The sequence below is a fragment of the Poecile atricapillus genome, chromosome 25, assembly GCF_030490865.1.
Source record: "Poecile atricapillus isolate bPoeAtr1 chromosome 25, bPoeAtr1.hap1, whole genome shotgun sequence".
Taxonomy (NCBI): domain Eukaryota; kingdom Metazoa; phylum Chordata; class Aves; order Passeriformes; family Paridae; genus Poecile; species Poecile atricapillus.
The window spans coordinates 7,164,309-7,190,678 of record NC_081273.1 but is presented as its reverse complement, the minus strand read 5'-3'; the positions used below and the strand labels follow the sequence as shown (position 1 = coordinate 7,190,678).

At 58.3% G+C, this 26,370-nt stretch overlaps 1 protein-coding gene and 2 long non-coding RNA genes across 3 annotated transcripts; all 3 read right to left on the bottom strand.

Moving 5' to 3' along the window:
- Nucleotides 1-1,991: 1,991 nt before the first annotated feature.
- LOC131588279 (uncharacterized) lies at nt 1,992-2,667 on the bottom strand. Its single transcript, XR_009279546.1, has 4 exons — nt 2,631-2,667; nt 2,369-2,535; nt 2,206-2,285; nt 1,992-2,128 (listed from the first exon to the last, which is right to left on the bottom strand). It is a non-coding gene; the product is annotated as an uncharacterized LOC131588279 (long non-coding RNA).
- A 9,303-nt stretch (nt 2,668-11,970) lies between these two features.
- On the bottom strand, nt 11,971-13,022 carry LOC131588285 (uncharacterized). The gene is made up of 4 exons (XR_009279550.1): nt 12,990-13,022; nt 12,728-12,894; nt 12,565-12,644; nt 11,971-12,487 (listed from the first exon to the last, which is right to left on the bottom strand). It is a non-coding gene; the product is annotated as an uncharacterized LOC131588285 (long non-coding RNA).
- Nucleotides 13,023-22,668: 9,646 nt separating this feature from the next.
- On the bottom strand, nt 22,669-25,798 carry LOC131588210 (uncharacterized). Its single transcript, XM_058856856.1, has 3 exons — nt 25,393-25,798; nt 24,827-24,916; nt 22,669-23,258 (listed from the first exon to the last, which is right to left on the bottom strand). The coding sequence occupies exons 1-3, from the start codon at nt 25,796-25,798 to the stop codon at nt 22,669-22,671; spliced, it is 1,086 nt and encodes a 361-aa protein (XP_058712839.1).
- Nucleotides 25,799-26,370: the final 572 nt, after the last annotated feature.

Genomic DNA, 26,370 nt, shown 5'->3' with positions numbered 1-26,370 from the left:
GGCCGGTTCCCAGCAGCAGCTCCACCATCTCCAGGTTCCCGTTCTTGGCCGCGTGGTGCAGGCAGGTGGAGCCGTCCTCCTCCTGTGACGTCATCGACGGCCGCGCCGTGACGTCATCGACGGCAGAGCCGTGATGTCATACACGGGGGACAAGGTGACGTCATACACGGGGGTTGTGACATCATATGGGGGCATGTGGTGATGTCAGACACCGGGGGGGTGGTGACGTCATACATTGGGGGGGGCTTGGGACGTCACGAGCTGGCGATGACATCACGGAGTGCGGATGACGTCACCGGGCGGGACACGAAATTTCTGTGCCTAAGTTCCAGAGAGACGAGCGCATTTTGCACTCGGGGTTCACCAGGGCTTTATATTTTTGTCATTCTCACCTGTTAGCTGAATGAATGGGTAGAGTTTCAAAGAGAAAGCAATGCAAATTTCAAAAAGCAGAACATTGGAAAGAGAAATATATAAATCTATACATGTAAAAGTAAATATAGGGGAGCTAGATAGATATATAGAGAGAGAGAGTTAGAGAGAAAGAAAAAAGAAATAAATACAAGTAATCCAAATCTAGACAAGTAGATTAATATTCAGTATGAAAACCATATGGATAGATGCTAATATAATATATTTAAATATCTGTGGTGTATTATATCTAGGTGTGTAAAAAATGAAGTTCAATATGATAGAAATAGGTATGAAAAATATTTAAATCAAGGGACTATTTGTTTTTTATTTAATTACAGGCATGGCATTTAAATGAATAATATAGAAATGAAAATATACACATCTATAATAAACAAATGACTATAGATAGACAGATAGATAGATAGGTAGCCAGCCATAAAATAGAAATAAATACAAGTAATCCATTTCTGGACAAGTAGATTAAAACCTCAAAAAAAGCTCAGAGACTAGAACTACATGAAGGCCTCCACCCTGAGAGAAATGAACTTCAGCAACACCATTACAAAGTCCTTTATCCCAAAGTCCTTTTTCCCAACACAAAGGAAGTACCAATACAACGTAAGCAGTATAGATTTTTCTTACTCTTTTGAACCCCACATCGGGCAACAAATAATGTAATGGTTAGAAAGCTAAGACAAAACTCAAAGAGCTGAAGGATAACTTCACAGCTCCAGCCACCTTGTGTCCATCTAGGAACACCCGCTAGACTCCAACTACACCCTACATCACAAATTTCAAATTACAGGGGCCTGGGACTTGGCCTTTTACACCTACACCCAGGCTGGGCAGCAGGACAGAGCAGCTCCGGGACAACTACACCCAGACACCCGTGACACACAAGACAACAGACGAAGGGACACAACAGGGAGACACAGCTCTGGGCCACAAGAATAGCCGCAAGGACCGAGAGAACGCGGAATGAGATGAGCCGGGTGAGAATGAAGGCGAGTTGATGAAGCTCGCAGAACCCGGGAGGAAGAAGATGCTGACGGAATGACGAACTCCAGCAACTGCCAAGACGGATGCCCGAGAATTTTAGGGCCACAGTCCTCTACCTATCTTTGTGTTTCTTCAAGACCTAAGCCGCAACAATGGATCCTCGCGGCGCACGGCTGTTGACACAGCTCGGAACAAGACCTCTAAAAGACATCCGATCGGATGCTTTCCAAAACAGATGCAATTCCAAGGCCTCTGCGAGCTCCTGAGGCAAAGCTTCGATGGCATCGGGCTGAAGAGCCCAGAGATCGGAGATGGTACGAGCGACGCCGGAGTTTCTGGTAAGCCCCCAGAAGAAATAAGGCGAGGCACATACAACAGGAGAGGCACAAAAGACACAGAAGGCACGACGGACAAGTGATACAACACGCCCCGGGACTGCTCTGTCCTGCGCACCTCAGCACTGTGAACAAAAGTGAGGCTCTCCCTTCACGTGGCCTAAGGGGCCACAGCCTGGACCTCCCCATCCCCAAAGCTGACTTGAAAATGCCAGATCCAGAGTCCTGACCCGGCACCCCACTTTCAGCCCCTCTGCAATTCGCAGCCTCCGACTCAGCTCTCGGATGCCCGGCGGGGAGGATCCACGTGGAGCGCCAAGGAAGGGCGCCTCGCCATCTGGGAAGTTCCTGCCATCGCCAGGCTGCCGTCTCTCGGTCAGCTACAATAAATAAAACACAAAATCAGCGGCTGATCTTTGCAGGGCATCAGCCAAAACCCGAAAATTCCGCGACTCACGGTCTCCTGTGAACGGCCGCGTCCTGAGGCCGCACGCTTCGGCCACGCCGGGAGCCGGACGCCGTCGTCGCAGGGCGCGCCTGAGTTAAGAGAAGACAAAGTGATGCGGCATTGCTGAAACTCAAAGGGACCCTCGCTCCTCCTCCCGACATCCCCAACTCACGGCAACCCCTCGGCCCGTTCCTGAAGGCCACCCACACGGCCCCTTTACGTGGAAAAGGCTCCGTCACACGGTTCCATAACGCTTCCGCAGGGCTCACGGGAGCGGTGAAACAGCTGTGCCGGCCGGTTGGTTGGGGAGGGGATCTCGGCGAACTGTGACTGGACCACCTAAAGCACGCAAACACGAAGGGACGCTTGGCATTTGCACCAGAAACTCAGAGCCCAGCAACAACAACAGTTTCCCTCCACCGGTAAATGCTCACCTTGCCCGCTTCGCCTTGACCGCTGCTAGCCGGCTTCACTTCCTAAAAATAAAGACAAAGAGGAGACCTGTAACACAGTGACCGGTTCCAGTTGCCCTGCAAAGACAAACATTGACTTACCTTCTCGGGGGAACCCCCTTACCCTGGATGGGGCGCTCTGCCACCGATTTCATCCGTCCGCATCTGAAAGAAAGCTGAGACAAAAGTCAAAGTGCTGCAGGGTAACTTCACAGCTCCTGACATCTTGTGTCAATCTAGGCACACCCGCTAGACTCCAACTACACCCTACATCACAAATTTCAAATTACAGGGGCCTGGGACTTGGCTGCAGGCTGGGCAGGGCTGGGCAGCCAGGCTGGGCAGCAGGACAGAGCAGCTCCGGGACAACTACACCCAGACACCCGTGACACACAAGACAACAGACGAGGGGACACAACGGGGAGACAAAACTCTGGGCCACAAGAACGGCCGCAAGGACCGAGAGAACGCGGAACGAGATGAGCCGGGTGAGAATGAAGGCGAGCTGATGAAGCTCGCAGAACCCAGGAGGAAGAAGATGCTGACGGAATGACGAACTCCAGCAACTGCCAAGACGGATGCCCGAGAATTTTAGGGCCACAGTCCTCTACCTATCTTTGTGTTTCTTCAAGACCTAAGCCGCAACAATGGATCCTCGCGGCGCACGGCTGTTGACACAGCTCGGAACAAGACCTCTAAAAGACATCCGATCGGATGCTTTCCAAAACAGATGCAATTCCAAGGCCTCTGCGAGCTCCTGAGGCAAAGCTTCGATGGCATCGGGCTGAAGAGCCCAGAGATCGGAGATGGTACGAGCGACGCCGGGGTTTCTGGTAAGCCCCCAGAAGAAATAAGGCGAGGCACATACAACAGGAGAGGCACAAAAGACACAGAAGGCACGACGGACAAGTGATACAACACGCCCCGGGACTGCTCTGTCCTGCACACCTCAGCACTGTGAACAAAAGTGAGGCTCTCCCTTCACGTGGCCTAAGGGGCCACAGCCTAGACCTCCCCATCCCCAAAGCTGACTTAAAAATCCCAGGTCCAGAGTCCCGACCCGACACCCCACTTTCAGCCCCTCTGCAATTCATAGCCTTCGACTTAGCTCTCGGATGCCCGGCAGGGAGGATCCACGTGGAGCGCCAAGGAAGGGCGCCTCGCCATCTAGGAAGTTCCTGCCATCGCCAGGCTGCCGTCTCTCGGTCAGCTACAATAAATAAAACACAAAATCAGCAGCTGATCTTTGCAGGGCATCAGCCAAAACCCGACAATTCCGCGACTCACGGTCTCCTGTGAACGGCCACGTCCTGAGGCCGCACGCTTCGGCCACGCCGGGAGCCGGACGCCGTCGTCGCAGGGCGCGCCTGAGTTAAGAGAAGACAAAGCGATGCGGCATTGCTGAAACTCAAAGGGACCCTCGCACCTCCTCCCGACATCCCCAACTCACGGCAACCCCTCGGCCCCTTCCTGAAGGCCACCCACACGGCCCCTTTACGTGGAAAAGGCTCCGTCACACAATTCCATAACGCTTCCGCAGGGCTCACGGGAGCGGTGAAACAGCTGTGCCGGCCGGTTGGTTGGGGAGGGGATCTCGGCGAACTGTGACTGGACCACCTAAAGCACGCAAACACGAAGGGACGCTTGGCATTTGCACCAGAAACTCAGAGCCCAGCAACAACAACAGTTTCCCTCCACCGGTAAATGCTCACCTTGCCCGCTTCGCCTTGACCGCTGCTAGCCGGCTTCACTTCCTAAAAATAAAGACAAAGAGGAGACCTGTCACACAGTGACCGGTTCCAGTTGCCCTGCAAAGACAAACATTGACTTACCTTCTCGGGGGAACCCCCTTACCCTGGATGGGGCGCTTTGCCACCGATTTCATCCGTCCGCATCTGAAAGAAAGCTGAGACAAAAGTCAAAGTGCTGCAGGGTAACTTCACAGCTCCTGACATCTTGTGTCAATCTAGGCACACCCGCTAGACTCCAACTACACCCTACATCACAAATTTCAAATTACAGGGGCCTGGGACTTGGCCTTTTACACCTACACCCAGGCTGGGCAGCAGGACAGAGCAGCTCCGGGACAACTACACCCAGACACCCGTGACACATAAGACAACAGACGAGGGGACACAACGGGGAGACAAAACTCTGGGCCACAAGAACGGCCGCAAGGACCGAGAGAACGCGGAACGAGATGAGCCGGGTGAGAATGAAGGCGAGCTGATGAAGCTCGCAGAACCCGGGAGGAAGAAGATGCTGACGGAATGACGAACTCCAGCAACTGCCAAGACGGATGCCCGAGAATTTTAGGGCCACAGTCCTCTACCTATCTTTGTGTTTCTTCAAGACCTAAGCCGCAACAATGGATCCTCGCGGCGCACGGCTGTTGACACAGCTCGGAACAAGACCTCTAAAAGACATCCGATCGGATGCTTTCCAAAACAGATGCAATTCCAAGGCCTCTGCGAGCTCCTGAGGCAAAGCTTCGATGGCATCGGGCTGAAGAGCCCAGAGATCGGAGATGGTACGAGCGACGCCGGGGTTTCTGGTAAGCCCCCAGAAGAAATAAGGCGAGGCACATACAACAGGAGAGGCACAAAAGACACAGAAGGCACGACGGACAAGTGATACAACACGCCCCGGGACTGCTCTGTCCTGCGCACCTCAGCACTGTGAACAAAAGTGAGGCTCTCCCTTCACGTGGCCTAAGGGGCCACAGCCTAGACCTCCCCATCCCCAAAGCTGACTTAAAAATCCCAGGTCCAGAGTCCCGACCCGGAACCCACTTTCAGCCCCTCTGCAATTCATAGCCTTCGACTTAGCTCTCGGATGCCCGGCAGGGTGGATCCACATGGAGCACCAAGGAAGGGCGCCTCGCCATCTAGGAAGTTCCTGCCATCGCCAGGCTGCCGTCTCTCGGTCAGCTACAATAAATAAAACACAAAATCAGCAGCTGATCTTTGCAGGGCATCAGCCAAAACCCGAAAATTCCGCGACTCACGGTCTCCTGTGAACGGCCGCATCCTGAGGCCGCACGCTTCGGCCACGCCGGGAGCCGGACGCCGTCGTCGCAGGGCGCGCCTGAGTTAAGAGAAGACAAAGCGATGCGGCATTGCTGAAACTCAAAGGGACCCTCGCTCCTCCTCCCGACATCCCCAACTCACGGCAACCCCTCGGCCCGTTCCTGAAGGCCACCCACACGGCCCCTTTACGTGGAAAAGGCTCCGTCACACAATTCCATAACGCTTCCGCAGGGCTCACGGGAGCGGTGAAACAGCTGTGCCGGCCGGTTGGTTGGGGAGGGGATCTCGGCGAACTGTGACTGGACCACCTAAAGCACGCAAACACGAAGGGACGCTTGGCATTTGCACCAGAAACTCAGAGCCCAGCAACAACAACAGTTTCCCTCCACCGGTAAATGCTCACCTTGCCCACTTCACCTTGACCGCTGCTAGCCGGCTTCACTTCCTAAAAATAAAGACAAAGAGGAGACCTGTCACACAGTGACCGGTTCCAGTTGCCCTGCAAAGACAAACATTGACTTACCTTCTCAGGGGAACCCCCTTACCCTGGATGGGGCGCTCTGCCACCGATTTCATCCATCCGCATCTGAAAGAAAGCTGAGACAAAAGTCAAAGTGCTGCAGGGTAACTTCACAGCTCCTGCCATCTTGTGTCAATCTAGGCACACCCGCTAGACTCCAACTACACCCTACATCACAAATTTCAAATTACAGGGGCCTGGGACTTGGCTGCAGACTGGGCAGGGCTGGGCAGCCAGGCTGGGCAGCAGGACAGAGCAGCTCCGGGACAACTACACCCAGACACCCGTGACACATAAGACAACAGACGAGGGGACACAACGGGGAGACAAAACTCTGGGCCACAAGAACGGCCGCAAGGACCGAGAGAACGCGGAACGAGATGAGCCGGGTGAGAATGAAGGCGAGCTGATGAAGCTCGCAGAACCCGGGAGGAAGAAGATGCTGACGGAATGACGAACTCCAGCAACTGCCAAGACGGATGCCCGAGAATTTTAGGGCCACAGTCCTCTACCTATCTTTGTGTTTCTTCAAGACCTAAGCCGCAACAATGGATCCTCGCGGCGCACGGCTGTTGACACAGCTCGGAACAAGACCTCTAAAAGACATCCGATCGGATGCTTTCCAAAACAGATGCAATTCCAAGGCCTCTGCGAGCTCCTGAGGCAAAGCTTCGATGGCATCGGGCTGAAGAGCCCAGAGATCGGAGATGGTACGAGCGACGCCGGGGTTTCTGGTAAGCCCCCAGAAGAAATAAGGCGAGGCACATACAACAGGAGAGGCACAAAAGACACAGAAGGCACGACGGACAAGTGATACAACACGCCCCGGGACTGCTCTGTCCTGCGCACCTCAGCACTGTGAACAAAAGTGAGGCTCTCCCTTCACGTGGCCTAAGGGGCCACAGCCTAGACCTCCCCATCCCCAAAGCTGACTTAAAAATCCCAGGTCCAGAGTCCCGACCCGGAACCCACTTTCAGCCCCTCTGCAATTCATAGCCTTCGACTTAGCTCTCGGATGCCCGGCAGGGTGGATCCACATGGAGCACCAAGGAAGGGCGCCTCGCCATCTAGGAAGTTCCTGCCATCGCCAGGCTGCCGTCTCTCGGTCAGCTACAATAAATAAAACACAAAATCAGCAGCTGATCTTTGCAGGGCATCAGCCAAAACCCGAAAATTCCGCGACTCACGGTCTCCTGTGAACGGCCGCATCCTGAGGCCGCACGCTTCGGCCACGCCGGGAGCCGGACGCCGTCGTCGCAGGGCGCGCCTGAGTTAAGAGAAGACAAAGCGATGCGGCATTGCTGAAACTCAAAGGGACCCTCGCTCCTCCTCCCGACATCCCCAACTCACGGCAACCCCTCGGCCCGTTCCTGAAGGCCACCCACACGGCCCCTTTACGTGGAAAAGGCTCCGTCACACAATTCCATAACGCTTCCGCAGGGCTCACGGGAGCGGTGAAACAGCTGTGCCGGCCGGTTGGTTGGGGAGGGGATCTCGGCGAACTGTGACTGGACCACCTAAAGCACGCAAACACGAAGGGACGCTTGGCATTTGCACCAGAAACTCAGAGCCCAGCAACAACAACAGTTTCCCTCCACCGGTAAATGCTCACCTTGCCCACTTCACCTTGACCGCTGCTAGCCGGCTTCACTTCCTAAAAATAAAGACAAAGAGGAGACCTGTCACACAGTGACCGGTTCCAGTTGCCCTGCAAAGACAAACATTGACTTACCTTCTCAGGGGAACCCCCTTACCCTGGATGGGGCGCTCTGCCACCGATTTCATCCATCCGCATCTGAAAGAAAGCTGAGACAAAAGTCAAAGTGCTGCAGGGTAACTTCACAGCTCCTGCCATCTTGTGTCAATCTAGGCACACCCGCTAGACTCCAACTACACCCTACATCACAAATTTCAAATTACAGGGGCCTGGGACTTGGCTGCAGACTGGGCAGGGCTGGGCAGCCAGGCTGGGCAGCAGGACAGAGCAGCTCCGGGACAACTACACCCAGACACCCGTGACACACAAGACAACAGACGAGGGGACACAACGGGGAGACAAAACTCTGGGCCACAAGAACGGCCGCAAGGACCGAGAGAACGCGGAACGAGATGAGCCGGGTGAGAATGAAGGCGAGCTGATGAAGCTCGCAGAACCCGGGAGGAAGAAGATGCTGACGGAATGACGAACTCCAGCAACTGCCAAGACGGATGCCCGAGAATTTTAGGGCCACAGTCCTCTACCTATCTTTGTGTTTCTTCAAGACCTAAGCCGCAACAATGGATCCTCGCGGCGCACGGCTGTTGACACAACTCGGAACAAGACCTCTAAAAGACATCCGATCGGATGCTTTCCAAAACAGATGCAATTCCAAGGCCTCTGCGAGCTCCTGAGGCAAAGCTTCGATGGCATCGGGCTGAAGAGCCCAGAGATCGGAGATGGTACGAGCGACGCCGGGGTTTCTGGTAAGCCCCCAGAAGAAATAAGGCGAGGCACATACAACAGGAGAGGCACAAAAGACACAGAAGGCACGACGGACAAGTGATACAACACGCCCTGGGACTGCTCTGTCCTGCACACCTCAGCACTGTGAACAAAAGTGAGGCTCTCCCTTCACGTGGCCTAAGGGGCCACAGCCTGGACCTCCCCATCCCCAAAGCTGACTTAAAAATCCCAGGTCCAGAGTCCCGACCTGACACCCCACTTTCAGCCCCTCTGCAATTCATAGCCTTCGACTTAGCTCTCGGATGCCCGGCAGGGAGGATCCACGTGGAGCGCCAAGGAAGGGCGCCTCGCCATCTGGGAAGTTCCTGCCATCGCCAGGCTGCCGTCTCTCGGTCAGCTACAATAAATAAAACACAAAATCAGCAGCTGATCTTTGCAGGGCATCAGCCAAAACCCGACAATTCCGCGACTCACGGTCTCCTGTGAACGGCCACGTCCTGAGGCCGCACGCTTCGGCCACGCCGGGAGCCGGACGCCGTCGTCGCAGGGCGCGCCTGAGTTAAGAGAAGACAAAGCGATGCGGCATTGCTGAAACTCAAAGGGACCCTCGCACCTCCTCCCGACATCCCCAACTCACGGCAACCCCTCGGCCCCTTCCTGAAGGCCACCCACACGGCCCCTTTACGTGGAAAAGGCTCCGTCACACAATTCCATAACGCTTCCGCAGGGCTCACGGGAGCGGTGAAACAGCTGTGCCGGCCGGTTGGTTGGGGAGGGGATCTCGGCGAACTGTGACTGGACCACCTAAAGCACGCAAACACGAAGGGACGCTTGGCATTTGCACCAGAAACTCAGAGCCCAGCAACAACAACAGTTTCCCTCCACCGGTAAATGCTCACCTTGCCCGCTTCGCCTTGACCGCTGCTAGCCGGCTTCACTTCCTAAAAATAAAGACAAAGAGGAGACCTGTCACACAGTGACCGGTTCCAGTTGCCCTGCAAAGACAAACATTGACTTACCTTCTCGGGGGAACCCCCTTACCCTGGATGGGGCGCTTTGCCACCGATTTCATCCGTCCGCATCTGAAAGAAAGCTGAGACAAAAGTCAAAGTGCTGCAGGGTAACTTCACAGCTCCTGACATCTTGTGTCAATCTAGGCACACCCGCTAGACTCCAACTACACCCTACATCACAAATTTCAAATTACAGGGGCCTGGGACTTGGCCTTTTACACCTACACCCAGGCTGGGCAGCAGGACAGAGCAGCTCCGGGACAACTACACCCAGACACCCGTGACACATAAGACAACAGACGAGGGGACACAACGGGGAGACAAAACTCTGGGCCACAAGAACGGCCGCAAGGACCGAGAGAACGCGGAACGAGATGAGCCGGGTGAGAATGAAGGCGAGCTGATGAAGCTCGCAGAACCCGGGAGGAAGAAGATGCTGACGGAATGACGAACTCCAGCAACTGCCAAGACGGATGCCCGAGAATTTTAGGGCCACAGTCCTCTACCTATCTTTGTGTTTCTTCAAGACCTAAGCCGCAACAATGGATCCTCGCGGCGCACGGCTGTTGACACAGCTCGGAACAAGACCTCTAAAAGACATCCGATCGGATGCTTTCCAAAACAGATGCAATTCCAAGGCCTCTGCGAGCTCCTGAGGCAAAGCTTCGATGGCATCGGGCTGAAGAGCCCAGAGATCGGAGATGGTACGAGCGACGCCGGGGTTTCTGGTAAGCCCCCAGAAGAAATAAGGCGAGGCACATACAACAGGAGAGGCACAAAAGACACAGAAGGCACGACGGACAAGTGATACAACACGCCCCGGGACTGCTCTGTCCTGCGCACCTCAGCACTGTGAACAAAAGTGAGGCTCTCCCTTCACGTGGCCTAAGGGGCCACAGCCTAGACCTCCCCATCCCCAAAGCTGACTTAAAAATCCCAGGTCCAGAGTCCCGACCCGGAACCCACTTTCAGCCCCTCTGCAATTCATAGCCTTCGACTTAGCTCTCGGATGCCCGGCAGGGTGGATCCACATGGAGCACCAAGGAAGGGCGCCTCGCCATCTAGGAAGTTCCTGCCATCGCCAGGCTGCCGTCTCTCGGTCAGCTACAATAAATAAAACACAAAATCAGCAGCTGATCTTTGCAGGGCATCAGCCAAAACCCGAAAATTCCGCGACTCACGGTCTCCTGTGAACGGCCGCATCCTGAGGCCGCACGCTTCGGCCACGCCGGGAGCCGGACGCCGTCGTCGCAGGGCGCGCCTGAGTTAAGAGAAGACAAAGCGATGCGGCATTGCTGAAACTCAAAGGGACCCTCGCTCCTCCTCCCGACATCCCCAACTCACGGCAACCCCTCGGCCCGTTCCTGAAGGCCACCCACACGGCCCCTTTACGTGGAAAAGGCTCCGTCACACAATTCCATAACGCTTCCGCAGGGCTCACGGGAGCGGTGAAACAGCTGTGCCGGCCGGTTGGTTGGGGAGGGGATCTCGGCGAACTGTGACTGGACCACCTAAAGCACGCAAACACGAAGGGACGCTTGGCATTTGCACCAGAAACTCAGAGCCCAGCAACAACAACAGTTTCCCTCCACCGGTAAATGCTCACCTTGCCCACTTCACCTTGACCGCTGCTAGCCGGCTTCACTTCCTAAAAATAAAGACAAAGAGGAGACCTGTCACACAGTGACCGGTTCCAGTTGCCCTGCAAAGACAAACATTGACTTACCTTCTCAGGGGAACCCCCTTACCCTGGATGGGGCGCTCTGCCACCGATTTCATCCATCCGCATCTGAAAGAAAGCTGAGACAAAAGTCAAAGTGCTGCAGGGTAACTTCACAGCTCCTGCCATCTTGTGTCAATCTAGGCACACCCGCTAGACTCCAACTACACCCTACATCACAAATTTCAAATTACAGGGGCCTGGGACTTGGCTGCAGACTGGGCAGGGCTGGGCAGCCAGGCTGGGCAGCAGGACAGAGCAGCTCCGGGACAACTACACCCAGACACCCGTGACACACAAGACAACAGACGAGGGGACACAACGGGGAGACAAAACTCTGGGCCACAAGAACGGCCGCAAGGACCGAGAGAACGCGGAACGAGATGAGCCGGGTGAGAATGAAGGCGAGCTGATGAAGCTCGCAGAACCCGGGAGGAAGAAGATGCTGACGGAATGACGAACTCCAGCAACTGCCAAGACGGATGCCCGAGAATTTTAGGGCCACAGTCCTCTACCTATCTTTGTGTTTCTTCAAGACCTAAGCCGCAACAATGGATCCTCGCGGCGCACGGCTGTTGACACAACTCGGAACAAGACCTCTAAAAGACATCCGATCGGATGCTTTCCAAAACAGATGCAATTCCAAGGCCTCTGCGAGCTCCTGAGGCAAAGCTTCGATGGCATCGGGCTGAAGAGCCCAGAGATCGGAGATGGTACGAGCGACGCCGGGGTTTCTGGTAAGCCCCCAGAAGAAATAAGGCGAGGCACATACAACAGGAGAGGCACAAAAGACACAGAAGGCACGACGGACAAGTGATACAACACGCCCTGGGACTGCTCTGTCCTGCACACCTCAGCACTGTGAACAAAAGTGAGGCTCTCCCTTCACGTGGCCTAAGGGGCCACAGCCTGGACCTCCCCATCCCCAAAGCTGACTTAAAAATCCCAGGTCCAGAGTCCCGACCTGACACCCCACTTTCAGCCCCTCTGCAATTCATAGCCTTCGACTTAGCTCTCGGATGCCCGGCAGGGAGGATCCACGTGGAGCGCCAAGGAAGGGCGCCTCGCCATCTGGGAAGTTCCTGCCATCGCCAGGCTGCCGTCTCTCGGTCAGCTACAATAAATAAAACACAAAATCAGCAGCTGATCTTTGCAGGGCATCAGCCAAAACCCGACAATTCCGCGACTCACGGTCTCCTGTGAACGGCCGCGTCCTGAGGCCGCACGCTTCGGCCACGCCGGGAGCCGGACGCCGTCGTCGCAGGGCGCGCCTGAGTTAAGAGAAGACAAAGTGATGCGGCATTGCTGAAACTCAAAGGGACCCTCGCACCTCCTCCCGACATCCCCAACTCACGGCAACCCCTCGGCCCCTTCCTGAAGGCCACCCACACGGCCCCTTTACGTGGAAAAGGCTCCGTCACACGGTTCCATAACGCTTCCGCAGGGCTCACGGGAGCGGTGAAACAGCTGTGCCGGCCGGTTGGTTGGGGAGGGGATCTCGGCGAACTGTGACTGGACCACCTAAAGCACGCAAACACGAAGGGACGCTTGGCATTTGCACCAGAAACTCAGAGCCCAGCAACAACAACAGTTTCCCTCCACCGGTAAATGCTCACCTTGCCCGCTTCGCCTTGACCGCTGCTAGCCGGCTTTACTTCCTAAAAATAAAGACAAAGAGGAGACCTGTAACACAGTGACCGGTTCCAGTTGCCCTGCAAAGACAAACATTGACTTACCTTCTCGGGGGAACCCCCTTACCCTGGATGGGGCGCTTTGCCACCGATTTCATCCGTCCGCATCTGAAAGAAAGCTGAGACAAAAGTCAAAGTGCTGCAGGGTAACTTCACAGCTCCTGACATCTTGTGTCAATCTAGGCACACCCGCTAGACTCCAACTACACCCTACATCACAAATTTCAAATTACAGGGGCCTGGGACTTGGCCTTTTACACCTACACCCAGGCTGGGCAGCAGGACAGAGCAGCTCCGGGACAACTACACCCAGACACCCGTGACACATAAGACAACAGACGAGGGGACACAACGGGGAGACAAAACTCTGGGCCACAAGAATGGCCGCAAGGACCGAGAGAACGCGGAACGAGATGAGCCGGGTGAGAATGAAGGCGAGCTGATGAAGCTCACAGAACCCGGGAGGAAGAAGATGCTGACGGAATGACAAACTCCAGCAACTGCCAAGATGGATGCCCGAGAATTTTAGGGCCACAGTCCTCTACCTATCTTTGTGTTTCTTCAAGACCTAAGCCGCAACAATGGATCCTCGCGGCGCACGGCTGTTGACACAACTCGGAACAAGACCTCTAAAAGACATCCGATCGGATGCTTTCCAAAACAGATGCAATTCCAAGGCCTCTGCGAGCTCCTGAGGCAAAGCTTCGATGGCATCGGGCTGAAGAGCCCAGAGATCGGAGATGGTACGAGCGACGCCGGGGTTTCTGGTAAGCCCCCAGAAGAAATAAGGCGAGGCACATACAACAGGAGAGGCACAAAAGACACAGAAGGCACGACGGACAAGTGATACAACACGCCCCGGGACTGCTCTGTCCTGCACACCTCAGCACTGTGAACAAAAGTGAGGCTCTCCCTTCACGTGGCCTAAGGGGCCACAGCCTGGACCTCCCCATCCCCAAAGCTGACTTAAAAATCCCAGGTCCAGAGTCCCGACCCGGTACCCCACTTTCAGCCCCTCTGCAATTCACAGCCTTCGACTTAGCTCTCGGATGCCCGGCGGGGAGGATCCACGTGGAGCGCCAAGGAAGGGCGCCTCGCCATCTGGGAAGTTCCTGCCATCGCCAGGCTGCCGTCTCTCGGTCAGCTACAATAAATGAAACACAAAATCAGCAGCTGATCTTTGCAGGGCATCAGCCAAAACCCGACAATTCCGCGACTCACGGTCTCCTGTGAACAGCTGCATCCTGAGGCCGCACGCTTCGGCCACGCCGGGAGCCGGACGCCGTCGTCGCAGGGCACGCCTGAGTTAAGAGAAGACAAAGTGATGCGGCATTGCTGAAACTCAAAGGGACCCTCGCTCCTCCTCCCGACATCCCCAACTCACGGCAACCCCTCGGCCCCTTCCTGAAGGCCACCCACACGGCCCCTGTACGTGGAAAAGGCTTCGTCTCACGGTCCCGTAACGCTTCCGCCGGGCTCACGGGAGCGGCGAAACAGCTGTGCCGGCCGGTTGGTTGGGGAGGCGATCTCGGCGAAATGTGACTGGACCACCTAAAGCACGCAAACAAGAAGGGACGCTTGGCATTTGCACCAGAAACTCAGAGCCCAGCAACAACAACAGTTTCCCTCCACCGGTAAATGCTCACCTTGCCCGCTTCGCCTTGACCGCTGCTAGCCGGCTTCACTTCCTAAAAATAAAGACAAAGAGGAGACCTGTCACACAGTGACCGGTTCCAGTTGCCCTGCAAAGACAAACATTGACTTACCTTCTCAGGGGAACCCCCTTACCCTGGATGGGGCGCTCTGCCACCGATTTCATCCATGTGCATCTGAAAGAAAGCTAAGACAAAAGTCAAAGTGCTGCAGGGTAACTTCACAGCTCCTGACATCTTGCGTCCATCTAGGAACACCCGCTAGACTCCAACGACACCCTACATCACAAATTTCAAATTACAGGGGCCTGGGACTCGGCCTTTTACACCTACACCCAGGCTGGGCAGCAGGACAGAGCAGCTCCGGGACAACTACACCCAGACACCCGTGACACACAAGACAACAGACGAGGGGACGCAACGGGGAGACAAAACTCTGGGCCACAAGAATGGCCGCAAGGACCGAGAGAACGCGGAATGAGATGAGCCGGGTGACAATGAAGGCGAGCTGATGAAGCTCGCAGAACCCGGGAGGAAGAAGATGCTGACGGAATGACGAACTCCAGCAACTGCCAAGACGGATGCCCGAGAATTTTAGGGCCACAGTCCTCTACCTATCTTTGTGTTTCTTCAAGACCTAAGCCGCAACAATGGATCCTCACGGCGCACGGCTGTTGACACAGCTTGGAACAAGACCTCTAAAAGACATCCGATCAGATGCTTTTAAAAGAGAGATGTGATTCTGAGGCCTCCGAGAGCTCCTGAGGCAAAGCTTCGATGGCGTCGGGCCGAGGAACCCAGAGAACAGAGATGCTACGAGTGACACCGGGGTTTCTGGTAAGCCCCCAGAAGAGATAAGGCGAGGCACGTACAACACGAGAGGCACAAAAGACACAGAAGGCACGATGGACAAGTGACACGACACGCCCCGGGACTGCTCTGTCCTGTGCACCTCAGCACTGTGAACAAAAGTGAGGCTCTCCCACCGTGTGGCCTAAGGGGCCACAGCCTGGACCTCCCCATCCCCAAAGCTGACTCCATTATCCCAGGTCACAAGTCCCAACCCGGCACCCCACTTTCAGCCCCTCTGCAATTTGTAGCCTTTGACTCAGCTCTCGGATGCCCGGCGGGGAGGATCCACACGAGGACGCCCTGGAAGGCCGTTGCGCTATCCGGGAAGTTCCTGCCATCGCCAGGATGTCGTCTCCTCGTCAGCTACAATCTAGAAGACCAAATATCAATGCAGGATCTTAGCGGCACATCTGTGAAAACCCAGCACTTACCTTCTCTAGAGAATGCCCAGGTTCATGGGCTGCACACTTCACCCCACAGGGAGGCAGAGGCTTGCTTCACAGCAGTATTGGCTGACAGCCAAATTACCACCACCTCAAGGAGGGGAGGAAGACTCTCCAGTCAGTGAGGGACAGGGAACCCAGGGTACCCCAAGGATGGAAACCCCAGCTTATATGACAGCAGTAGGCCCTAGCACCCACTATCTCTTCCTGGCTGGCCCTAGCACCAGGGGTACTGCCTGCAGCTCTCAGGGGTCTGGCACTCTGCTGCTTTAGGGTTCCTGCCTGCAGCTGCCTCAAGGAAACGGGAGTGTTGTTAGGGCTGCTGTTTAGGGTTTGAATAGTCCTGTACTCTACCTTATATCGAAACCTGTACCCTTTTTATTTTCACTGTTTGTCTCCAGCCCTCGACCTCTGAAGCCCTCCCTCAGCATCTCTGTGTCACTGCCAAGCTCCCGCACTGAACCCTACAAACTTAGTTAGAACCCTACGCTTGCAACCGGGGATGCTCCTTATCCATAGGCCCCAAGAGATGTCCATTAGCCCGGACCAGGCAATCCACAGTTGCTCCCTACCCTACCTAAGTTTGGCCCTGAGACAGGGCAGAGGCTGACAGAGCCGAACTCTTTGCGGAGGCTAGGCACGAAGCCCTGCCAACCGCCGCCTCGAGGAGGGGTGGGAGCAATCCCCGGCTGCGGAGGGACCGAGAGCCCAGGGTGGGGCAGGGCGGGAAACCCCCTGTTTCCCCAACCCTACGGATCGTCCCCCCACTATCTCCTGGCTGACCCTAGCACCAGGGGTACTGTCTGCAGTACCAGGGGTTCTGGCACTCTGCTGCTTTAGGGTTCCTGCCTGCAGCTGTCTCAGGGAAACGGGAGCACTGTCAGGGCTGCTGTTTAGGGTTTGGGGTGGGGTACACCTGAACTCCACCTTACCTATACCCCTTCTTTTCACTGTTTGCTCAGCCTTTTTTTTTCTTGGAATTCTTGTGACAGATTGAGGGCACCGGGGAGGGACTGCCAAAGTGAAATCAAAAGGGAAAAGGAGAAAGATCACCCCTGCAAATCCACACCAGCTCAGCTGTTCAGGTGCTGCTTCCTGGCAAAAAGCTTTGTCCCTCACCACCTCCTTTAAGCGGTGCTCCGGGTTCAAGTGCATCCAGGTGCTCCCCCAGACCCTATGAGATGCTCTCACCGTCACTCCATGAGATGCCACTGGGAGCCCACCAGAAACTCCTCTCCTCCAGGAGATGCATGCAAATGTTGTTTTGCCACTTGTATTTGGCCCTGTAATAACAGCAAAATTGTTGCCCTCTGTCAGGTACGTGTTGTTAGACACAGGTTTTTCCATAGCCATCTTTTCAAGAACTGGGTGCCATCCCTGCTTGATTGCTAAATTATCCATAAATTCTGGAAAACCTAAATGAGAAAAAAAATCTAAGACACTGAGGAGTTAATATGGAAACCTTTACATCATTACAGTAGTATGTTTTGAAATAAAGTGAATTCTTCCAGTCCAACTGCAAAAATCCAATTCGTAAAAATAAAATAGCCAAAAACAAACAGCATCAAGTTCCCACCAATATCATCAATAAAATCACAATACCTCCACCAACCAAGGGAAAAAAATCTTAACCTAGAAAAAATCTGAACCCCCTCAAAAAGATTCAACACTAAAACACAACTCATCCTAACACTTCAACTAACAATACTAAAATAATTTTTTAAAACAAATATAAAAACCCTTCTAAAATCTACTGGTCTTTCCTCCACAACAAAAAAAAAAAACTCCTTTAAAATCAATTTAAAAACGGACTGAAACCTGCTTTCTATTAAGAAACACATTCATTTTAAAACATTTCCTCCCAATTGGTCTCAAACCTTTCCAAGGTTTGGATCCCGTTCCAGTGCACCAGAACCAAATCAACCTGCTCTGGCTCTGGAAACATCAGCGACACCAAACCCAGAGCACGAAGCACCTCGCCGCTCCTACCCCGCTGTCCCTCAGCCCTGCTCTCTCGCGTCCTACGCTGCAGAGCGCTGGGAGCCAGGTTCAGCCCCGAGAATTGTCGCATCCATTTCCTCGGACATTCCAACTTCCACGGGGATATTGCGGGGACCCCCTGCATTCCATTCCCTAGTACAGCAGCAAGACAAAGTTCTCCCTCAGCCCGCGTCTCCAGAAAATCGTGTACAAGGGTTAACAAGCCTCGAGGTGTGAGAAATACAGTCTGCCCAACAAGCCCAACTCTGCATCCAGAGGAAATGAACATCACAAACAGATTCATGCACACCAGATGCACGGGACGCTGCCAGCTTGGACCTGCAGTTAACTCGGCAATGGAAAAACCTGAGCTCGAAGCCCTCACGTGAAGGTACAAAAGGTATTAGACACAGTTTCTAGAAGGCGCCACATCGTTATTTAAAGGCGCGGCTCGGCTAAAGAGCGAAACCGACAAAGCCCCCCAGACAAAAAGGCCGGAAGGTCGGGCTTTTCCCCCTCCCCTCCTCCCAGCGGCTTTTGCCAGCGCACTCTGAAGCTGATAAGCCACAAGTGTCCCCCAGCGGCCCTCACTGGGACTCGCTCCCGGGCTGGCGCCGCTCCAGGTGCGGGGGGACCGGGCGAGCCACACGAGCCCCGGCACCGGCGGCACTCGGCACCCGGGGGCGGCCCCGCGCTCCTGCCCCCGGACGGACCGGGGCTCCCGGCAGGAAAGCGGCTCCTCCGGCGGGCAGGGGCGGCCCCGGCCCCGGGACAGCCCGGCCCGCCCAGCGGCACCGGGACCGGCCCGAAGGGACCCCGGCGGTGCCCGAGCCCCGCGCCCGGAGCGGGCGGAGCGGCCGGACGGACACAGCTCCGCGCCGCGGCTCCCGCCTGCCGGCCCGGCAGAGCTCACCTCGCCTCCGCACAGCTCTGTCGCTCCCCGGCAAGAGGAAATCAAAAAGGAAAAGGAGAAAAGTCCCCCCTGCAAACCCGCACTGCCTTACTTGCTCCGATGCTGCTTCGCGACACAAAGGTTTGTCCCTGGGCACCTCCTTTAAACAATGCTCCATGTCCAAGTGCATCCAGCTGTTCTCCCAGACCCTATGAGATGCTCCCGGTATCGTTCCATGAGATACCCCCGTGGAGCCCACCATAAATGACTCTCTTCCAGCTGCTCCGTGCCCAAGTGAACTGAACGAAACCCTCCCCCTAAAACAGCCCCGGGCAGGACCCACCCGCTCCTCATCAACCTCACTGCTCACACCTGGGGCTGCTCTGTCCCCTCATCAACCTCACTGCTCACACCTGGGGCTGCTCTGTCCCCTCATCAACCTCACTGCTCACACCTGGGGCTGCTCTGTCCCCTCATCAACCTCACTGCTCACACCTGGGGCTGCTCTGAGCCCTCATCATCCTCACAGTTCAGTTTGTGCTGTTGCTATCCTACGGGTGAGGGCAGGGGCAGAAGGAACTTGTTGCTCATTCCCTGGACAGCTCATTGTCTGCACCTGACACACGGGGGCACCAGGCTTTCCTTGCTATGGATGAGGACACCTCTCCTCCTCCAGGTGCCCAAGGCTGAAAATGGAATTCCACCTCCACAATTCCATGTGTTTGAGTTTCATAATTCCCAATGTAATTCCCCATGGATCATAAGACATCACCTCTAATTTTTCCTCTAGAATCACTGCTGACGTGCCTTTCTGTGGAAGTGTTTGACACATCGATGCAGAGTTCAGGGGCTCGTTTATGGCTTATCCTGACGAGCACAAAGGAAATCCAAACACCCAGAATTACAGGGAAATATGGATAAAGTTTATAAATACTCCTCTTCCCTGCAACTCCCTGGCAACTTCCCATTGACCTTTTACTCTTAACCTCTGAATTTTGACCTTTGACTCTTGACTTCTGCTCTCTGAAGTCTGATTCCCTGATAATTGACCTTGGACCACGGTGGATTCAGGAACACCGATTCAGGAACACACTCAAAGGGTGGGGAAAAATTGATCTGGTGTTCACAGCTTGCAGGAGCAGCAGCACAAAACATCCCCCACGGGCTCCCTTCCTCATCCCTTTGCAGCCACCACCTGCGGGTTGCCAGAGCAAATCCCAAACGGGATCGGCTGGAAGGCGATCGGGATCAAAAACCTGCAATTGGGACAAATGAGTGCCGAGGGTGCAGGATGAGTGCCGAGGGTGCTGAACACCATCCCGAGGGTGCTGAGCACCGTCCCGAGGGTGCTGAGCACCATCCCGAGGGTGCTGAGCACCATCCCGAGGGTGCAAGATGAGTCCCGAGGATGCAGGATGAGTGCTGAGAATGCAGGATGAGTCCCGAGGGTGCTGAGCACCATCTCGAAAGTGCTCAGCACCATCCCGAGGGTGCTGAGCACCGTCCCGAGGGTGCTGAGCACCATCCCGCAGGTGCAGGATGAGTCCCGAGGGTGCTGAGCACCATCCCGCAGGTGCAGGATGAGTCCCGAGGGTGCTGAGCACCATCCCGAGGGTGCAGGATGAGTCCCGAGGGTGCTCAAGGCTGCTGAAATTGTCTCGGGGTTTTGGACTGTCCTGGGTGATCTGGAACCTCAGCGCCGGGCGGGGTCCAGCAGAATTGTCTAGAACCCCCGGACTGGTTCCAGAACCTTGGGACTCTCAGGATGGATTTTTGGGTGAAATTTGGGGGTTTTGGGTGGAAATCCCGGCAGGAATTTGGGCTGAGGTGCTGGATCCGTCCTGTGGGTGCTGAGCGCCTCCCACAAGGTGCTGGATCCGTCCCGAGGGTGCTGAGCGCCTCCCAGAAGGTGTTGAGCACCTTCCAAAAGGTCCTGGATCTGTCCTGTGGATGCTGAGAGCCTCCCAAATGGTGCTGAGCTCCTTCCCGAAGGTGCTGGATCTGTCCCGAGGGTGCTGGATCCGTCCCAATGGTGCTGAGCGGCTTCCCGAAGGTGCTGGATCCGTCCCGAGGGTGTAGATGGGGATTATCTGCTCAGCAACCTCGGGATTCATCCTGCACCCTCGGGATGGTGCTGAGCACCCTCGGGACGGACCCAGCACCTTCTGGAAGGCGCTCAGCACCCTCGGGATGGATCCGGCACTTTCTGGAATGCGCTCAGCACCCCTCGGGACTGATCCAGCACCTTCTGGAAGAGCCTCACCTCCATCGGGACGAATCCAACACCTTCTGGAAGGCACTCAGCACCCTCGGGACGGATCCAGCACCTTCTGGAGGGCGCTCAGCACCCTCGGGACAAATCCAGCACCTTGTGGAAGGTGCTCAGCACCCACGGGACAAATCCAGCACCTTCTGGAAGAGCCTCAGCACCCCCGGGATGGATCCAGCACCTTCTGGAAGGCGCTCAGCACCCTCGGGACGGATCCAGCACCTTCTGGAGGGCGCTCAGCACCCTCGGGACAAATCCAGCACCTTGTGGAAGGTGCTCAGCACCCACGGGACAAATCCAGCACCTTCTGGAAGAGCCTCAGCACCCTCGGGACGGATCCAGCACCTTCTGGAAGAGCCTCACCTCCCTTGGGACGCATCCAGCACCTTCTGGAAGAGCCTCAGCACCCTCGGGACAGATCCAGCACCTTCTGGAAGGTGCTCACCTCCGTCGGGATGGATCCTGCACCTTCTGGAAGGCGCTCAGCACCCTCGGGATGGATCCAGCACATTGTGGAGGGCGCTCAGCACCCTCGGGATGGATCCAGCACCTTCAGAAAGGCGCTCAGGATCCTCGGGATGGATCCAGCACCTTCTGGAAGAGCCTCAACACCCTCGGGATGGATCCAGCACCTTCTGGAAGGCGCTCAGCACCCTTGGGATGGATCCAGCACGTTCTGGAAGGCGCTCAGCACCCTCGGGACTGATCCAGCACCTTCTGAAACGCACTCAGCACCCTCGGGACAAATCCAGCACCTTCTGGAAGAGATTTAGCACTCTCTGGACGGATCCATCATTTTCTGGAAGGCGCTCAGCACCCTCGGGACGAATCCAGCACCTTCTGGAAGAGCCACACCTCCCACGGGATGGATCCGGCACCTTCTGGAAGGCGCTCAGCACCCTCGGGATGGATCCAGCACCTTCAGGAAGGCGCTCAGCACCCTCGGGATGGATCCAGCACTTTCTGAAAGAGATTTAGCACCATCTGGACGGATCCATCATTTTCTGGAAGGCGCTTAGCACCCCTCGGGATGGATCCAGCACCTTCTGGAAGGTGCTCAGCACCCTCGGGACAGATCCAGCACCTTCTAAGAGGCGCTCAGCACCCTCGGGATGGATCCGGCACCTTCTGGAAGGCGATCAGCACCCTCGGGACAGATCCAGCACCTTCTGGAAGGCGCTCAGCACCCTCGGGACAGATCCAGCACCTTCTGGAAGAGCCTCAGCACCTTCGGGATGGATCCAGCACCTTCTGGAAGAGCCTCAGCACCCTCGGGATGGATCCAGCACCTTCGGGAAGGCGCTCAGCACCCTCGGGACGGATCCAGCACCTTCTGGAAGGCGCTCAGCATCCTCGGGACAGATCCAGCATCTTCTGGAAGAGCCTCAGGACCCACAGGGCGATCACGAACCTCAGCACTGCTCAGCACCTGGGGGGCGGGACCGCATGCGGAGGGGGGCCACGGGGCACAGCCCGAGAGCGCCTGGGTACTGCCGGGGATCACGGGCGGTGCCGCCTATCCCCCATCGGGCGGATCGAGGCGGCCTCGGACCCGGGATCGGTCTCGGGTCCGGGATCGGTTCCGGGCCCGGGATCGGTCTCGGGCCCGGGATCGGTTCCGGGCCCGCGATGGCGGCGGCGGTTCCCGTTGCGGACTCGGCGCCCCCGCCCGGCCCCGGGACCGCGGCACGAGGGGGGCGGGGCCAGGGAGGGGAGGGGTCGGCACAGGTGCGAGGGGCGGGGGCACGGGGCGCGTGCGCAGCTCGTGACAGCAGAGCGCGTGCGCGGGTCGGAGCCGCCTCAGGTGTGCGGGGCGGGGCCGGCACAGGTGCGAGGGGCTCCAGAGCGGCTGCGCGGGGCGGGACCGAGGGCATTTAAACCCCGGAAGGGCGGCGGCCGCCATTTTCTCCCCAGAGCCGGGAGGAGGCGGCTGCGGCCGCTGCGGTGAGGCGCTTCTCTCTCCTCTGCTTTTATCTATCCATTCTGCTTTTATCTCTCCTTTCTCTGCTTCTGTCCCCTCTCTGCTTTTATCTCCCCTCTGCTTTTCGCTCCTTTCTGCTTCTCTCTCCTCTCCGTTTCTCTCTCCCGTCTCCTTCTCTCCACTCTCTGCTCTTGTGCCCCGTCTCCCCTCACACCGCCCGCTCCCTCTCTCCCCTCACCTCCCCGCCCGCCCCCTCCTCCCCAACCTGACCCCCGCCTCTGTTCCTCCTCTGTCTCTTCCTCCCGCTCCCTCCTCACCGGCCCAACCTGGCTCTGCCCTCCGTTCTCCTTCTGTCGCCGCTCCCTTCCCCTGCTCCTTCTTTCTCCCCTCCGCCGTCCCTGCCCCGGCCGCCCCGGCCTCTCCCTGTTTCCCCTCCGCCCCTGTTTATCCGTGTCCCCCTTCTCCCCTCCTTGGCGGCACTATCGCCCCTCTGTCTCTGCCGCCGCCCCTTCCTTCTCTGTCCCTTGTCCCTTTCTGTCTTCCCCCGCAGCCGCGGGGCTCGGGGCGCCGGATAATAAAGCCCAGAGGGCCGGAGCCGGCGCCCCCGGCGGGAATCCCCTCACGGGGCCGGAGCCCGCGGTGCGGGTCCCCCCACGCACAACACCGCCCCCACACTGCCGGGTGTCCCCACATCACACTGGGGGCTGAGGGGGGCCGGGGCTGGGAGGGGGGCTTAGGGTGGACCCCCTCCTCCGGAGGGGTCCTGGGGTGGGTTAGCGAGGGTTGGGGGGCCGGGGGGGGGGGTTTGGGAAGGGCCCCCTCGTTAGGAGGGGGTCCTGGGGGGGGAGGGTTTTGGGAAGGGCCCCCCTCGTTAGGAGGGGGGTCCCGGGTGGGGGGGTGGGTTAGGGAGGGCCCCCTCCGGAGGAGGGGGTCCCGGGGAGGGGCGGGGGGCGGGGCCCCCTCCGGAGGGGGGGGCCGGGGTGGGAGGGGCTGGGGGGGTCCGCCCCCCTAAGCCCCTCCCACCCCGGGCCCTCCCTCCGGGCGGGGCGCTGCCCGGCCCCTCCTCAGGACCCCTCCTCCGGACAGGGGCCCGCGGGGGGGGGTGGGTGGGTGGGTGGGGGGGGGTGGGCAGCAGAGGGGGTCACGTCACTCTGCACAGTAATCTCACATTTGTGTCAAACAACAGCAGTCCTCCCCACCTATTTCCCCCCCCCACCCACCCCCCCCCCCCCCCCCCCCCCCCGTCCGGAGGAGGGGGTCCTGAGGAGGGGGCCGGGCAGCGCCCGCCCGGAGGGGAGGGCCCGGGGTGGGAGGGGCTTAGGGGGGCGGACCCCCCCAGCCCCTCCCACCCGGGCCCCCCCCTCCGGAGGGGGGCCCCGCCCCCCGCCCCTCCCCGGGACCCCCTCCTCCGGGAGGGGGCCCTCCCTAACCCACCCCCCACCCGGGACCCCCCTCCTAACGAGGGGGCCCTTCCCAAACCCTCCCCCCCAGGACCCCCCTCCAGAGGAGGGGGCCCACCCTAAACCCCCCCTAACCCACCCCCCCACCCGGGACCCCCCTCCTAACGAGGGGGGCCCTTCCCAAACCCCCCCCCCCCCCGGCCCCCCAACCCTCGCTAACCCACCCCAGGACCCCTCCGGAGGAGGGGGCCCACCCTAAGCCCCCCTCCCAGCCCCCGGCCCCCCTCAGCCCCCAGTGTGATGTGGGGACACCCGGCAGTGTGGGGCGGTGTTGTGCGTGGGGGGACCCGCACCGCGGGCTCCGGCCCCGTGAGGGGATTTCCCGCCGGGGGCGCGGCTCCGGCCCCTCTGGGCTTTATTATCCGGCGCCCCGAGCCCCGCGGCTGCGGGGGAAGACAGAAAGGGACAAGGGACAGAGAAGGAAGGGGCGGCGGCAGAGACAGAGGGGCGATAGTGCCGCCAAGGAGGGGAGAAGGGGGACACGGACAAACAGGGGCGTACGGCACACAGGGAGAGGCCGGGGCGGGTGGGGCAGGGGACGGCGGAGGGGAGAAAGAAGGAGCAGGGGAAGGGAGCGGCGACAGAAGGAGAACGGAGGGCAGAGCCAGGTTGGGCCGGGTGAGGGAGGGAGCGGGAGGAAGAGACAGAGGAGAACAGAGGCGGGGGTCAGGTTGGGGAGGAGGGGGCGGGCGGGGAGGTGAGGGGAGAGAGGCAGCGGGCGCTGTGAGGGGAGATGGGGGACAAGAGCAGAGAGGGAGAGAAGGAGACGGAGGGAGAAGCGGCGAGGAGAGAGAAGCAGAGAAAGGAGAGATAAAAGCAGAAAAGAGAGATAAAAGCGGAGAAGAGAGAAGCGCCTCACCGCAGCGGCCGCAGCCACCTCCTCCCGGCTCTGGGGAGAAAATGGCGGCCGCCGCCCTTCCGGGGTTTAAATGCCCTCGGTCCCGCCCCGCGCAGTCGCTCTGGAGCCCCTCGCACCTGTGCCGGCCCCGCCCCGCCACACCTGAGGCGGCCCCGACCCGCGCACGCGCTCTGCTGTCCCGAGCTGCGCACGCGCCCCGTGCGCCCTCCCCGCACTCTGTGCCCCCGCCCCTCGCACCTGTGCCGACCCCTCCCCTCCTGGCCCCGCCCCCCTCGTGCCGCTGTCCCCGAGGCCGCCGGGGGGCGCCGCGTTCGCACCGGGCGCTCCGTGTCCGCCGGAGGGCGCCCTGCGGGGTCCCGGGCCCACACGGGGGCTCCGCGTCCGCAGCGGGAACCGCCGCCGCCATCCTGGGCCCGGTACCGATCCCGGGCCGAGACCGATCCCGGGCTCAATGCCGCGTCGATCCGCCTGATGGGGGAGAGGCGGCACCGCCCGGGACCCCCCGGCGCGCTCGGATGAATGTGCCCCGTGGCCCGCTCCTCATGCGGCCCCGCCCCCCGTGCCGCTGGCCCGCGACTCTCGCTCGGCGCTGGTCGAGCCCCGGCCCGGGGGCTGCTCCCTGCGGGCTCCGCTCCGAGCCCTGCGCGCTGCGGCGGGGCCGCGGCTCGGGACGGGGTCTGCAGCGGGGCAAAGTCCTGCCGGTGTCCGCCGGCGGAGCGGTGCCGCCTCTCCCCCGGCCGGCCCCGGGTGGCGGGTCTCGGGGGTGGCGGAGCATGGCGGGATTGGGGCTGAGACAAGGCTGGGGACGGGGCACTCCCTCGCCTGGACTCGACTCCCCCTCCTGCCGCGATGTCGGGACGGGGCTGACCGAAGCGGGTGACGGAGCCCACAACCGGGAGCTGGGATGGGAGGTTCGGGTCCTGCCGGTGTCCGCCCTGAGGTCCCGGGCGGTGCCGCCTCTCCCCCGTGGGGCGGATC